Here is a 15,932-nt window from a genome sequence, read left to right on the forward strand (position 1 = left end):
AATTGAACTGCCCAATAGTACCATTTTGGACTCGCTCGGGCAACATGCGAACAAACCGTGTTCGTCGGGAGGGGGTAATAAACGGGGACACGGAATGAAGTATTCATTTTTAAGAGGGGTGAACCGGGATCGAGACTTTTTGAGATGGAGTTTGATGAAGTATTCGTCGGAAATAAGGTTTTGCCACGATTTGCAGACGGACTTGAGCTTGATCAAGTGTTTCACACGGAGTCTCGAAAGGATTTCGGACAAGAGATCTATATTTAATTGCTCCATCACTACAATAAAAGATGATGACATTAATTATATTAGTGAGATCTCAATTGTGACACCATCAAAAGTTATCATTATCATACGGGAAATTAGATGCTACACCTGGTTATTTACGCTGGGTAGATTCGAACCGTATATCTACACATAAATACATAATCACACACCTGACACACCTATGTATATGTGTGATTAGGGGTAGTTACTTAATTAATTCTACAGTCAAATTTTGTATATGTGTGGTTAGGGGTAGTTACTTAATTAAATCTACAGTCAAATTCACCAGTGTAAATAACCACATGTAGCATCTAATTCCCATCGTCGTACATATATAGTTACACAAAAAAATTATTAAAAAGATGAAACATAAATTAGAAAACCTCTTCGGCGACCACAACGGCGAAAGATTGCCTCTGGATAGAAAGAGTGATCTTTAGATGATTTCTAGAGAGAGATTATATATAAGCAACTTTTAGAGAGAATTGCTCAAACGAGGAAATTTAGCCTAATTTAACGTTGGTTTATATTATCTATTTTTTTTTTATTTTTTTTTTTTGTAAAATTGAAATTATAAAATATTTTTTTAGGAATATAAAATCAAATTAAACAACACACATTTGTATGTGACACTAACTTCCGCTTAAGAATTTGTCCAACCCACATATGTAAATAAGGTTTTGTAGATGTTACACCAAGTGAAATATATCGAGTGATTATAAACTATTGATCTACATATAATAAAACATACTCATGTATAAGTGTACTTAATGAGTATGTATGTATATATATTTAGGCTGCGGATATATGCAATACGGATTTCACTTGTGCAAAACCAAATTAAAGAAAGATTCCAAAATATTTTTTTTATTAAAATAAAATGACAAATATACCCATAAATGAAAATTGACTTTTGTTTGCTCATGCAAGACCAAATAACAAGTAATACAAAAAAAAATTAAAAGAAAACAAAAAAAGAAAACCCACCCCCTGTGAACCCCTTCCCGCCACCACAGCCACAACAACGCCGCCCAAGCTCCGCACTTCAAGCTCCTCATGACCGATCACCGCCGCCAGCCTCGTCGCTCACAATTATGAGCGACCTAAACCCGCCCAACAACGCTTTAAAAATACTAATTCTTCATTTTGTTCAACCTAAAAAAATGAAAAATAAATAAATTTGAAGTGGTAAAAACCGAATTTTGTTCAACAATATGTCAAATTTGTTAGGTAAAAACCGACACCGAGATGTCGAGTTTACAGCAGAAAAGTCGACATTGTGAAATGTCGAATTTGCTACTACAAAATTGACATCTCAGTATCGATTTTTACCTATCAAAATGTACATGTCGAATGCGTATGTGCGCTATTTTTTTTGGAAAACGATATCCTAGCTAAAAAACACATAAATGCATTCATTCTTAGGTTCTTCCACCGTAAAATCTTCTATTTTGATGTCTTTTGCCTCCATATTTGCCATCTTTATAAGATTTGTTGAGTTTTGATGATTTTGAATGTTTAGGTTTTGTGGGTTTATGGAGGAGGAAGGAGAAAAGTTTTGTGGATTTTGGAAGATGGAGAAGATGAGAGTTGGTCTTGTAATTTTGTGATAGGATTTTTTGTGGTTTTGACTTTTTGGTTTTGCACATTTGATTTTTTCTTTTTTTTTTAACAAGCAAGGGTATTATAGTATTTATACATTGAAAAAATTTAATTTATTCTTGCACTATTGAAATTAGTATTGCATATAGTCAGGACCATATATTTATAGAGCAAATTTACCCAGTAGTCTTCACCGAGTGTAGTATTTTCCTAATTTGACCATTATACGTGTTACATTGAATTTATTGATTTTCTTTTTTTTTTAATTATAATTTTTATTAGAGCAATATCCAAATTCTTTTCAAATTGAAAAGTAGAAGCGGGTAGGATTCGAACCCTAGATCACTAATCCTTCGTCGTGATCTGATAATTATAAGGCCATCTCCAACAGTTGTTTAAAAATCGGTTGTCTATATCTATAATTTAAGAGACGAACAGTGTCATGCAACACCACTTTTAACATCACACTCCAACAACATTATTTATATTTTACACAATTATCATATTTTATTATTTTACAAAAAAAATAGTTTTGAATTATTTAACAATTATAATTTTAATTTCACATACATACATATAGATATATGTATATACATATATTAAAAAAAAAATTAAAAACATACATGGAAACATATATGTGAATAAAAATATATTGCAAAGGATAATTTAATGTTATATATACATATATTAAAAAAAAAAAAAAAACTAAACACTCTTTATTTTATAAATAAAAATCATACATGGAAACATATATGTGAATAATAGCAAAATAATTATTGTATTTAATATATAAAAACTAGCACTGATGGAATTTTTATTATTGTTTATTCTTACACAATTTGTCAAATTGTGGTTTTGGTTTCTCAAATTTAGATATGCAAAGATAAAATGTAAAAACTTTTGCCTTTTCCCATTTTGTTGTTGGAGATGTCACTTTTGGTTTAAAATATGTAAAAGATGTAAATTATAGACATACATCATGTTGTTGGAGATGCTCTAACCCGAGTCTCGTGGAGTAAATAAGCCACTTGCATCCCATGCAAACCCTAATACCACACCGAGGGTACGTGGAGAAAGTCCCTCCCATAATGACTTGTTTTTCTTTTCCTCTCTCCTTTATATTTTATTTTCCTCTAATTAAAAAATTATTACCGTAATTCGTAATTTGAGACCTAATTAAGTCTTTTACCAAAGTATCGTACTATGTAAACACGTACTAGACACTACGTCTCTCTAGGGTTAGTTTAATTATCTCTGTTTATTTACAAAATATCTCTCTCTCTCTCTGTCTCTCTCTCTCTGATCTTCGTCGTCCTTACTGAAAGCAGTATTTACTGAATCTTTTACTTTGGTTCGTATTTCTTCTTATGTTCTTCTAACTTCTAATTGAATAAACTAGATTATTATTATTTATTTATTTTTGTGCTATATGAACAAAAACTTATAAATTCTGTATTAGAATTTTTTTTTTTTGTAATTTTATAGTATGGCTTGATCATGATCGGCCAAGGCGGTCTAATAAGTTAAAAGATGATGTTTGCTGTGTAATAATTTGATTTTGATCCGTTGGATTTCGACATCTTTTTTTCCTGTAATATATATACTTATGTATCAAAAGTTTGTAATTGTGTATGATGTATGTCGATCGATATTCACCTAAAAGGATTAGTAACCACAAATTGAATTATTAGTGACAGATACATAAATATTGTTACTTAATATATGTATTTAGTGACAACTTTTAACAGTGTCACAGTTATGGTATCACTAATTCTATTTTTTCTTAAAGTGATTTATGTATACTGTTAAAATAAAATTCGAGAAGAACACACTACAAGAAAATGCACTTCTGGTGAGGAAAATATTCGTCACAATAGGTGCTTTTTTTGTCACTAAAACTTTTAGTAACGACGAATTTGTTACCTTTGTATTGTCCTCTAAAGCTCGACGCTAAAAGTTTTGGTGACAAGTTTTTTGTAATCGTTACCAATACATTGGTAACTAAAATGCACTTCTGGTGAGGAAAATATTCGTCACAATAGGTGCTTTTTTTGTCACTAAAACTTTTAGTAACGACGAATTTGTTACCTTTGTATTGTCCTCTAAAGCTCGACGCTAAAAGTTTTGGTGACAAGTTTTTTGTAATCGTTACCAATACATTGGTAACTAAAGTTGGTTCGTTACAATATCGTAATCTATGGTAACAACATGATCCTTACCAATACTATTTTATGTCATTACAAAAACAACATTTGTTACCAATAGTCAAATTTTGAATATTATTTGATATATATTTTTAGTAATAAAATTTGTCACAAATACTTATTATGACAAACCAGTCCTCGCAAATGCCCATAATTATTATATTATTTTAGCCTTATATAAATCATAATTTTGTCACAAATACTATGACAATAAGTAATAATAATTATTATTATTATTATTATTATTATTATTATTATTATTATTATAATTATTATTATTATTATTATTATTATTATTATTATTATTATTATTATTATTATTATTATTATTATTATTATATTTATATTTTCATATAGTTTTCGATAATGGCTTGTAAACCTGAAAAAAAGTTGTATAAATTGCCTCAAAAATCATATATACAATTAAAAAAAATATATCCCAACTAGCAAAAAAAAAAAATACATCTTTCAATAGAAAATATATAAGTTTCAAAAGTAAAATAAGATGACATGTAGCAATATATTTCAAAGTGTATGGCTAATATGATCAAAATTCAAGCTAAGTTCTAAAACTTCATACCGCACTGTCTATCGTATTTACTCCAATAAACTGTAAATACAAGATGGTTTAATGTTGTTAAATCATCAAGACACATGAACAATTTTAAGAATAAACGCTATACATAGAACAAAATAAAATTTAGGAAAATATGTATATTATCATGAGATCATATAATTGAATGTCAATATTTACTTACATTATAATCAACTCCTTCGTCTCTTCTCGTACACCTTGTATTTCTTCACATCAACTCCGTTTTATATATATGTTCTGTAATGAATGCTAATAGAAATAATAAGTAACCGCAGATGAACAAGATTTGCACATTATTCTATATCTCAAGAAGCATAATCACCCAACAAACACATAACAATGTTGATCCATTTAAATTTCCAAGACTATTCCGTTGGAATTCAAGTTTAATATTATATCCTTTTTGAGTCCTTGCAAAGACGAAAACAATGAAAAGAGTTGTAAAATTCCAAGTTACTGACCTCTTGTTATTTTTCAGTGATGATGACCCTACTTAGTCATTGTCCTCAGCCCGAAGTTGTATATAATCTCAATCTGCAGTAACCACACAATTAGTGTTACAAGTTGTGCAATGGCAGAGAAATGCTTAAAGGCTAATCAATTGAGAGACAATGTTGTAATAGCATAATAGAAGAACTTCCTTTTCTATTAGCAATTGATTTGAAATATAAATGCAAACAAAAAGACGAACGAAAGCTCAAACTCGTGCAAAACTTTACAATCAACTAATACAGAATCCATGCAATAGATAAAATAGGCTCCAGGGAAAGGAATATAAATAAAGAATTATGCAAAGATTCATTTTCGTTACTCTTGCACGTATAATGGACGGCATATGAAAGCCTACATGAGAGTAAAACTTTATACTAATAAGAGTAAAATGCCAAGTAAAACATACAAAACCCAGATTGCCCTTATGATGGAAAACATAATGTAGTACTGTAATACAAAGAACGAACCAATTCTATTTATCCCATAAATAACTGTAAAGAGAAAAACACAAACACATTTAAGGTACAACGGAAGATACCATTAAAGAACGAACCAATTCACACAAATTTTAACATGCCGTTGCCCCGCCAAGTTCCCGGATTATAAATAACAGAATTCCAAAATGAAACACGAATCAAACAACGAGAACTTCAACATTTTTTTTTATTTTCCAGACAAGTCCTTCAACAATAAATCCCGAATTTGAATATCTCTATGAATGCACATATATACATATTATTAAACCATAAAATAAACCTGTAAACCTAACCTGGAAACATAAATTTTAGATATTTGAGGTCCAATTGTCGTGTATGCTCACTGATTTCCACTGAACTGTGACCACCAAGAAATTAATCAGGAGTCTTATTATAAGAACTATAGAGACGGAGAATCAAACAACGAGAACTTCAGAAATTTTAAAATAATTGAAAAGGGAAGAGAAATAATTTTAAAATAATTGAAAAGAGGCGGAGAAATCAAACAACGCGCCGATTGGAATTATACCTTGAGCAAACCAGTTCTAATCTGGTAATGGAGCGGATCGAAGGCGATTTTGAGCTGTTCGCGGCCGGAGACAATTCGTCGGGGCTTGGTTTGAACATAATCGAAACCTAATTGAGACGATTCGCCGGAGGTTGGCTTGAACAGAATCGAAACCTAATTGCGAAAATTACAGAGACGGGGAATCAAATAATCGACAGAGATCTCAAAATTTGGAAAAATAATTGCAAAGAAACGAAAAAAATCAATGGAAGGTGTCAGGGCTGGGAGCAATTTTGGGCTGGGTTTGGGTTTTCCCCTTGCTATCGTATTTGTGAGAACGATGAAATCCCCTTATTAGTAATGAATGTTATTTTTTTGTCACGAAAAAGAATTCTTTTGGTAACGATTATTTATTTTATGTAACTACGTTTTTCTCTTGTTACCGAAAACTGAACCTTTTGTAACGAAAATTCTCTTTTCGTAACAAATCTTTCGTTTCGTTACCAGAAATTGAGTTTTGCGTGACAATATCCGGCTTTCGTTACAAGAAATCATTTCTTGTGACGAATAATCCAATCGTTACCTTTGTTTTGTTATTTAAAACATCTTTTTTTGTAGTGAACAAGAAGAAGAAAGCACGAAAGGAGGTGGCGGCGCAGTTGAACTATCAGAAACCCTGTCGAGACTCCGTGTGAAAGATCTTTTAAGATTCAAATGCGTTTGCAAAGAGTGGCACCACCTTATTTCCAGACGAGAATTCATCAAACTCCATCTCGAAAATTCAATTTACAGACCCATCCTTCTCAATAAATCCTCCTTCTTCGTTGCGTGCCCTCGTTTATTCCCTCCACCCGATGCCGCTAACTATGACCTGGAGTCGACCACTAATTTCACCAACATGGTGTTCGCGGGCAGTTCGTACGACGGCTTAGTGTGTTTGCTCAACGACGAGCACGGAATCATTCACATATGGAATCCACCTCTTCGCTCGCATGCATGCATCCCGATAACGAAACCCCGCGGTTATATCAGATGCTTCTGGTTCGGACGACACAACGACGAGTACAAGATCCTTCTAGGGACTCAAAATTGGGGGGACGCTCGAATACACCTCATCAGGCCGTACAACGACGATGGCCATTGCAGTTATAAATCTTCGCATGAGTTGAGGAATAATTACCACTATCTTTACAACACGATAGGAACCCTTTCCAACAGTAATGTGCATTGGGCTGCAGTGAGCAGGCAGGTCCCACTCCCACCGCATGTTTCGATTTTTTCGTATGATTTAGTGCACGAGAGTGTGGGAGAGGTGCCGATACCAGAACATATGCGGGGGTCGTCGTCTCTTACAGAATTTAAACTCGGGGAAACAAATGGATGCCTTTCTTGTCTGCTTAAGCGTCTTAGCAGTACCGACGGTGTTAGTTACGAAAGTGAGCTTTGGGTGATGAGAGAGTATGGGGTAGAAGAATCTTGGACGAAGGTCGGGATTTCTCCTTCAGATCGATTATATTCTTCTTTTTCCTATGAGAGTAGTTTACGTACTCGGGTTCCACAAGTGGAACTTGATCAACCTGCAAGAATCAGGTCTCCTTTTTATACGAAACAAGTGTACGTTGAGAGTCTCGTTTCGCCTAGACAAGGGGCACGTTGCGATCATAGTCGTTTTTGTTGCTCCGGATAAAATCAAAGTGTGTGCTTTTGTTCTTTGACCTACAAAAAAACACCGTTTCCACCCGAGGATTTCATCAAACTCCATCTCAAGAGGCTAGGCACTCAAGGGGCATGCTCTCGTATATTGTCGTTTTTTTTCTTTCTTCGTACGAAATCTCGAAAGTGTGTTTTTATTGTTCTTCGAATTGTTGATGAATAAGGGTTTTGAGTGTTGTTTTATTTTAGGTTAATGATATGTTATTATATTTTCTATAATTAATATCAAATAAGAGTTAATTGAAAACGGCATCCCTGTGAAATACTGAATTTGCACTAATTACCCAATTAAAAAAAATAAAAAATTACAAAACTAAAAAGAAGTAAATAGTAAAATACCGAACAATTAAGCTAATGTTAGATAGTCGTTATATTCGCGCTGACCGTAAAGAAGAACAATATAATCTCTAAGTAGTCCAACAACAGCTTCACAAAGACGTTTCTTAGCGAGGATTAGGGGACCAGAGACATCGGTATATATAGAACAAAAAATGTCGGAAAATGCTGATTTTGAGCTTTTGTATATAGTTGCAAGAAGGACAACAACTCGTGTTTACCGTCGCTGTTTGGTTTAAGTTCACATGTTTGTGTCCAAGTTTACGTTCAATGCATTTACGTATATATTGCGATTAATTCCAAATTCGAATGATGCCGATAGTAGTAAGGAAGTAAAACAGAGCAACTGGTATTTTGATGAGATATGCATCATGCATGTATGTATATATATACACTCATTTTGGGACCATTTTTTGTTCTTATTTTCATGGTTTGTCCAAAATGCTGGTGTCACGTGCATGGCATGGTGCTTGTTGTCCATGTGAAAAAATTGAAAGGGTAATTAGGACAAAAGACTTTTAGTAAGATAGAATTAGAAGCAAATTAATTAAAAAAAATAAAAAATAAAATCAATTTTGTCAGAAGTGGGATTTGAACCCACGCCCTCTCTCGAAGACCAGAACTTGAGTCTGGCGCCTTAGACCACTCGGCCATCCTGACTTTGTCAAACGATTTTCCGGCAATATAGATAACTATTAATTGGATAATTGATTGTGTTTAGTTTGAAGTTATTTAGATTGGGTAAATTGTGTTTTGCACCCCGTAATTAATACTAATTGGCGATTTGCACCTTCATATTTGAATTGGATGCACCCAACATAAATTTCTTGTGAGATTTGAAGTTTTAACTAAAACCAATATATGAAAGAAAATTTTAAAATTTGAAGGGATTTTGCACCAAAGTATAATACAACTGTATTTGTAATAATATCCTAACTTATATGTGTTTGTTTCAAGATTAATAATCAGCTGCAGTCTTTGAACATGGAAGCATGTACTTGACAACTTGTGCTATATATATATATATATATATATATATACTTGTCCGAAAATTTACTATCTGCATGCTGCAGCATGGTTCTTGGCTTATTCTTATTGCAAGTACTAACTAGTACCTCTATATATGCCCTTATTACATTTCTATTATTTATTGAATTACATATATGTATAATATACATACGGATGTGTGTAAAATACGCGCGCGTAAGGTGTTGACAAAAATAATACTTCTTTTTTAAATAACAAATAAGTATGTAAGCTAATCTTAAATACAATGTTAAGTGAGTTCATCGTGTTTACTTGTTCAATCACTCATATATATATATATATATATATATATTTGTATCTAACTCACCCCATTTTTGTTAGAATAAAATGCAACATTACATGTGTTTTTGACATTTTGTCCAAATTTCTTCCGTTGACCTTTCTATTAAAATTCAGCTTGTCATGGGCATCCATCAACCATATATACATACATATATGTATATATATATTGTATAGTCAAAGTGAAAAAATATATTATTTCAACCTAAGTTTAGTGTACGTGTGTGTGTGTGTATATATAGTACATCACATTTATCTTCTCAAACTACACTTAGTTTTTTTCTTTTCTCTCTATTATTCATCACAATGGAAAACTCAAAACAATTAGCCACAGAAAGTTTTTCATACAGTTGGTTAATTGACAAACAACCAACTTCATATGATGATTTCCTCAATAAGAAAGAAAACAATTTCGATTTCGATGTTCCCGTAATAACATCGGACGACGATAGTCTTGTTCATGCCGATGAAATCTTCTCTCACGGTCAAATCATGCCGGTTTATACTATCGAAAGGTCGAAACTCGAAGAGGGGTTTATAAAAACTTCGATTTCTGTTCCTCCATCTCCTATTCCTCAACTTGCCGAGAAAAAAAGGTGTAATTACTCGCTCGGAAAATGGAGAAAATCGTCGAAGAGAATCTTGGAGAAGTGCTATGAATTTGTTACTAAGCCGTTGTGCAGAAATGGAAATAGTAGAGTGGATGATCTTGATCGAAAAGTTTTCGAGCTTGAAAAGTGGAGCAATATTTATTCACTGGAGGTTTCACCGAAACCTAGTTTCGATTTTTATGACGGAATCGAAAAGGTGAAAAGTTGGAGGAGTTCGCCAAATATTAGCCCGTCTCGTATTAATAATGATTGTTATAATGATGCTGAGAATTCGATTACGGAAGCTATTCTCTACTGCAAAAAATCCATAGGTATGTTATGGGATTAATTAATTTCTATATAGTTTTTACTATTTTTTACTTCAATTACATTATTTAATTCTTTAAATTTTCAGATCTTGATTAATCTTTATTTATGTAATTTTCTTTTTTCAGGAAATTAATTGAGAGGGTGAACAGAAGAAAGAAGAATATATAGTAACACAGGAAAAATAATTGTATTAAATTCAGCTATTAATTTGATTGAAGAAATGTACCACATAACAAGACACTCTTGACATCTTCTTCTATATTGATAATGCAATAATAAAAATATTAACTTTATTTTGTGGCAAATGTTATTCAATTCGATTTTGTGAAGCTGCTTCCACGAAAGCATATATTAATCTAGCAGGATTCTGACTAAACATTATCTTCTTCGTCGTTTACGTACTTCGATGTTTTCAGCTCGTTCTTGCCTATATTTTATATTTGAGTCCTTAAGAGGTGTGGACAATAGATTAAACATGAGTGAGACAAACTTTTCGAACGTTCTTACAAATGTGAAATTTGGTTAGAAACGATATAAGACCAAAAGGTTCCGTAGGAAACACCACAACTTTGTTTTTTTGTTTCTATGTGCTATTTATTTGTCTTTCGTTGCATATCATATCCTTTTAGAATGTAGCAAGACAATTTGGGGGGGCCGGCGGGGCGGGGGGTGGGGGGGGGACCAACCCCTCCGAGACAGTCGTTGCTAAATGTTGCTCTATCGTTTTCGCGACAAAACATCATCCACATTTGCTTACTTGTGGTCTAATACGCCATATAAACGAAAAAAATAGGCCAATATTTAAGTAAATGTATAGTAAAAAACAAGAAATATAAGCTAATATTATGATATAAAGATCGAAGTACAAGATAACTACTTCACAAAGAACGTTTCTTGGCTCGGAGTAGGGGACCATAGACATCAATATATATAGAGAACAAAATATGTTGGAAAATGAGCTTTTGTGCGTTTGAAAGATGGACAAGACCAAGTTCATCGCATGTTCGTGCTCAATTAGAGTTTGCGTTCGATGCATATATATTGCGATTTAGTCCACAATTGAATGATGCCGATTTTTTTTGTTTTTTTTGGGTGTGTCCAAATGGGGTGTCACATGGTGTTTTGTTGTGTTGTTCATGGTGAAAAATCAAATAGGGATGAGGCAAAAAAGATTTCAGTTTCAAAATTTAGGTAGTGTAAAATGATACGAGGAAAATGTTTAATATGAATATTGGTTGTAATATTAATTGAGAAGCAAATTTAAAAAAAAATTAATACTAGTAATAATAAAATAAATTAAAAAAAATAAAAAAACAATTTGTCAGAAGTGGGATTTGAACCCACGCCCTCTCTCGAAGACCAGAACTTGAGTCTGGCGCCTTAGACCACTCGGCCATCCTGACTTTATTGTACAATTTTCAACAACAATAATATTATACAGTGTCGTTATACAACAAAACAAAGAAACCTAATTCATTGTTCTTAAGTTTATATACTAATTTAAATATTGTTCTATGAAGATATTGTAGTAAAGTGATGCAAATTAATAGTGGAGGGTGAACATTAACATAATTGATAGTATATATGGTAACAATTTATATAATAGTACACCATCACGTGGATGCTTCTAACATCCGATATTTGGCATATCTACGTGGGTATGTATCCTCCTAATTTCATATATTTATTTTGTGTTTATCACTTAGCTTGATTAACCATCCAACATTACTGAGTATCTCATTCAAATCACCCCCTATCAGCCACGGCACGTCCCGGTGGTGTCGACGTAAGTTGCGAAGCATATTCCAAGACAGTTGTCGTTGACTATGCTATGGAAATCCATAAAACCCCGTTACTCTCCATTTGCTATTGTGGTTAACTTCACTAACCTCCGCACCAATATGGTTATTAGAGTAACTGATAAGATCGATCGCTAAATCTTTTTGCCAAAATAATGTTAAACCTCATGATTGTCCCACTTTCTCAACGCATAAACCGTTGAGATTTCATCGGTGTTTCAATTTCTCTATGAGTAGAAATGTCGCCCTCGTTTCTGACAGAAGACGGGGGACCTCAAAGACAACCATCACGTATTGAGATGTTTCTAAAGGCTTTAGACGAGTGTGGTTTGATTGATTTGGGGTACGAAGGCACACCGTTCACCTGGTCAAACAATAGGACTGCTCCATACATAGTGCAGTGCAGATTGAATAGGGTTTGTGCGAGTAACGAATGGCTTACAAGGTTCACTAATGCCCGTGTTCAACACCTGAGCTACGCGGGGTCAGACCATGTTCCTATCAAATTAATTTTCAGCATTCCAGCTTCTACCTGTAATTCGAGGAGGAAGAGACATTTTAGATTCGAAGCCACATGGCTCCGACGAGATGATTGCGAGCAGATTATTGAACAACAATGGACAAAAAATATTGATGCACATCCCATGGAGGCATTGATCAGGAAAAAATAATGATTGTCGGCTTGCTCTTATCCAGTGAAGTTGACTGGCAAACAACCGAAGATTGAGACTCTCCACAAACGGATTCAAAATCTCAATATGGCCAACCTAACAAAAGGTAGCAAAGAGGACATACGAGTGCTAAGGGTTCAGCTCGAACGGGCGTACGAGGATGAAAATTTGTATTGGCGCCAACGTAGTCGTGTGCAGTGGATTCAGGAAGGAGATAGAAATACGAAATTCTTTCATTCCAAGGCAACTATCCGTAACCGTATGAACAGGGTGGACCGTATTTAAAATGCGGAGGGTATTTGGCATGAAAAACCTGAAGATATTGAGAAAATTATTAGTGAGTATTTCGAGCATGTTTTCAAGTCTACGAATCCGAGCGGAGAAGAGATAGAATGAGGTGTTGGCAAGTATTGAGACCAGAATCACCGGAGAAGCTAGTCAACTTCTTTCCACACCTTTCACTTCGGATGAGGTAACCCGAGCTATTTCTCAAATGGCTCCTCTTAAATCGCCGGGCCCCGATGGATCATGTTGTTTTCTTTACTAAATATTGGAATTTGCTAGGGTCCGATGTTCTTTCATGTGTGCTGGATTTTTTGAATTATCGTAAACTCCATTCTGATCTAAATTTCACCTTTATTGTTTTTAATCCAAAGTTGAAGAATCCGGAAAAAAATACAGACTATAGACCGATTAGCTCTTGCAATGTTATTTATAAATTCGGGTCTAAAGTGTTAGCCAATCGTTTGAAATTGGTGTTAAATGATTTGATCTCTCCTACTCAGTTTGCCTTTGTTCCTAACCGTTTAATTTCTGATAATACTCTTCTAGTTTTCGAGATCAATCATTTTATTAAGCTGAACTCTAATGTTAAAACAAATTACATGGCTCTTAAATTGGACATTAGCAACACATACGATCAGATAAAATGGCTATTTTTGAATAAGATTCTTTCTTGCTATTTTTGAATTAGATTCTTTCTTATTTTGGCATTCCGTCCGGTTTCATTGAGCTTATTATGTTGTGTGTCTCTACAGTCTCATTCTCTTTCTTATTTAATGGTATGCAGTTTGGCCAAGTTTTACCCTCGAGAGGCCTTCGACATGGGAACCCTCTCTCACCGTATTTATTAATACATTGTGTTGAGGCACTCATTGCAATGATTTAAGCACCAATGGCACGGAACGATTTTCAATGCATCGGTGCCTCCGACGGTGTTTAGTTTATGCTTTGCCGATGATACCCTCATTCTCGGCAAAGCTACTGAGGCATATTTGCGTGTTGAAAGACATTTTGGACAAGCAAAGTATGCCTTTGTTCCAAAAAAATTAGTTTTGCCTATCTACGAGATCCGGTTTGGTATCAAAAGATGGGAGAAAACAACTTTCTATAGCGGGTAAAGCAGTTCTACAAGCGATATATGAGTTGTTTTCTTCCTCCGGATGGGCTGATAATCTTTTACGAAATCAAATTATAATCTAATTTGTAGTAGTACATTCAATTTATTATAAATGGTATTAATCAAAGTAAATTTCTTCCATAATTAGTGTCATGGAATTACAGCCATTAATATAATATATTTTTAATTTTTATATTAAATAGTTGTAATTATATATTATCTTAAAATTAGTTAGAATTTGAACAATTTACTTCACGTTCAATATCATTAATTAGACAGAAATAACAATACATCTAGGTCAAAATAACCCCAAAAATTACATTTTATTGAATAATTACAACAAAAAACCTCAAATACAAATATTGACATCCAAGTAGTTTCAAATTCAATATTTAAATATTTCCTTCTAATTTTTGGATTGAAATTGATTTAAGTACGGCCAAAAATTAGAGTGAAATTGATTTAAGTAAGGCCAAAAATTAGAGTGAAATAATATCAATAAATGAGTACATTTTATTATGATCCAAATCAAATGTTTTTTTTTTTGCAATTTAAATCCTAATTAAAATATTTAAACAAAAAAGTTATTTTCTGGTAAATTGTGGAAAAACTAAAAATCTCAAATAAATAAAATAATAAATAAAAAAAAGAAAATAATAGATCGGGAGGAATATGGCCAAAAGGGTTCTAAACGCAACAAAAGAGGAAAAGTCTGAAGCGTTGTTTGAATCGGCCATAATTAAATATGCGAAGGAATATACTTTTCAAGTGTTAGAGAGGTCTCGTCTAAGAGTATCTTCCTCTCCGCTGGGAACCTTCGCTTTTTTTTTTAAATCCAACAATTAATTATTTATTTTTTCAATAATTCTTAAAAAAAATATTATTTATTATAAAAAAAAATGTCAGAAAATTTGAAGAACCTCGCCGGAAAAGAGAGAAACTCACCGGATCGGAGATCAAAATTCAGAACCTAAAAAAATAAAAATTGATGTTCGAAGGTAAACTTGACTGAATCGGCATCGATAAATTAGCCTCTCGTCTATAGGTCCTTCGATTATCATTAAAAAATAAATTAAAAAAATAAATAAAAAAATTGCTCAGTGAATACGAACCAAAAGATGATTTTCACGCTACAGCAATGAATACTGTAATCAATTTCGAATTTTTCATCTTCATCGCAAATTTGCAGTATTTAAATAAAAATTGATGAATCTGTGAACAATGAAGGAATTAAGTGAGATGAGAGAGAGAGGCGATTTTGGTGTAAACCTAATGAACAATGCCAGGTATTAAATAGGGGAAGATGCGAGGGTATCCTTGGACCAATGGGCTTTGTTTAATTTAAAAGCCCAAATTTATAAATACTATGTTGATTTGGGCTTCTTAAGAAAATTCTCACCACGCCCAACAGGCCTTGTTGATTAGGGAGGGTTATAAATTTAAAAAGAATAAAAAATACGAACCGAAAATTGGAAAACCGAACCAAAAATTAAACGTAACCGAATCGATTTACAGGTTTACAAAATTCTCTACATGTTACTTATTTTTTAAGTTGTGACCATGGTTTGCCAGAACATCGCGATCGGAACGGACAAGTTATAAGTAAAATGCAAAAAAAATGAAT

General features: G+C 33.1%; 3 protein-coding genes, 1 long non-coding RNA gene and 3 other non-coding genes across 7 annotated transcripts; 3 read left to right on the forward strand and 4 right to left on the reverse strand.

The window, feature by feature from the left end:
• Window positions 1-4,521: 4,521 nt before the first annotated feature.
• Window positions 4,522-5,688, reverse strand: LOC105966301 (uncharacterized). The gene is made up of 3 exons (XR_016029891.1): window positions 5,130-5,688; window positions 4,832-4,905; window positions 4,522-4,683 (listed from the first exon to the last, which is right to left on the reverse strand). It is a non-coding gene; the product is annotated as an uncharacterized LOC105966301 (long non-coding RNA).
• Window positions 5,689-6,192: 504 nt separating this feature from the next.
• Window positions 6,193-7,831, forward strand: LOC105960513 (F-box/kelch-repeat protein At3g23880). Its single transcript, XM_088812718.1, has 2 exons — window positions 6,193-6,221; window positions 6,763-7,831. The coding sequence occupies exons 1-2, from the start codon at window positions 6,193-6,195 to the stop codon at window positions 7,829-7,831; spliced, it is 1,098 nt and encodes a 365-aa protein (XP_088668844.1).
• A 938-nt stretch (window positions 7,832-8,769) lies between these two features.
• On the reverse strand, window positions 8,770-8,853 carry TRNAL-CAA (transfer RNA leucine (anticodon CAA)). Its single transcript has one exon. It is a non-coding gene; the product is annotated as a tRNA-Leu (tRNA).
• An 886-nt stretch (window positions 8,854-9,739) lies between these two features.
• On the forward strand, window positions 9,740-10,744 carry LOC148765236 (putative membrane-associated kinase regulator 6). The gene is made up of 2 exons (XM_088813548.1): window positions 9,740-10,441; window positions 10,565-10,744. The coding sequence occupies exons 1-2, from the start codon at window positions 9,826-9,828 to the stop codon at window positions 10,570-10,572; spliced, it is 624 nt and encodes a 207-aa protein (XP_088669674.1). The 5' UTR covers window positions 9,740-9,825; the 3' UTR covers window positions 10,573-10,744.
• A 1,014-nt stretch (window positions 10,745-11,758) lies between these two features.
• TRNAL-CAA (transfer RNA leucine (anticodon CAA)) lies at window positions 11,759-11,842 on the reverse strand. Its single transcript has one exon. It is a non-coding gene; the product is annotated as a tRNA-Leu (tRNA).
• Window positions 11,843-12,477: 635 nt separating this feature from the next.
• On the forward strand, window positions 12,478-13,194 carry LOC148765238 (uncharacterized). The gene is made up of 2 exons (XM_088812719.1): window positions 12,478-12,772; window positions 12,935-13,194. Exons 1-2 carry the CDS (start codon window positions 12,478-12,480, stop codon window positions 13,192-13,194), a joined length of 555 nt encoding a protein of 184 aa, XP_088668845.1.
• A 1,780-nt stretch (window positions 13,195-14,974) lies between these two features.
• On the reverse strand, window positions 14,975-15,131 carry LOC148765239 (small nucleolar RNA snoR145). Its single transcript, XR_016029982.1, has one exon. It is a non-coding gene; the product is annotated as a small nucleolar RNA snoR145 (small nucleolar RNA).
• Between the last annotated feature and the right edge of the window lie 801 nt (window positions 15,132-15,932).

Source organism: Erythranthe guttata, chromosome 14 (genome assembly GCF_056151865.1).
Source record: "Erythranthe guttata isolate IM_541 chromosome 14, IM_541, whole genome shotgun sequence".
NCBI lineage: Eukaryota > Viridiplantae > Streptophyta > Magnoliopsida > Lamiales > Phrymaceae > Erythranthe > Erythranthe guttata.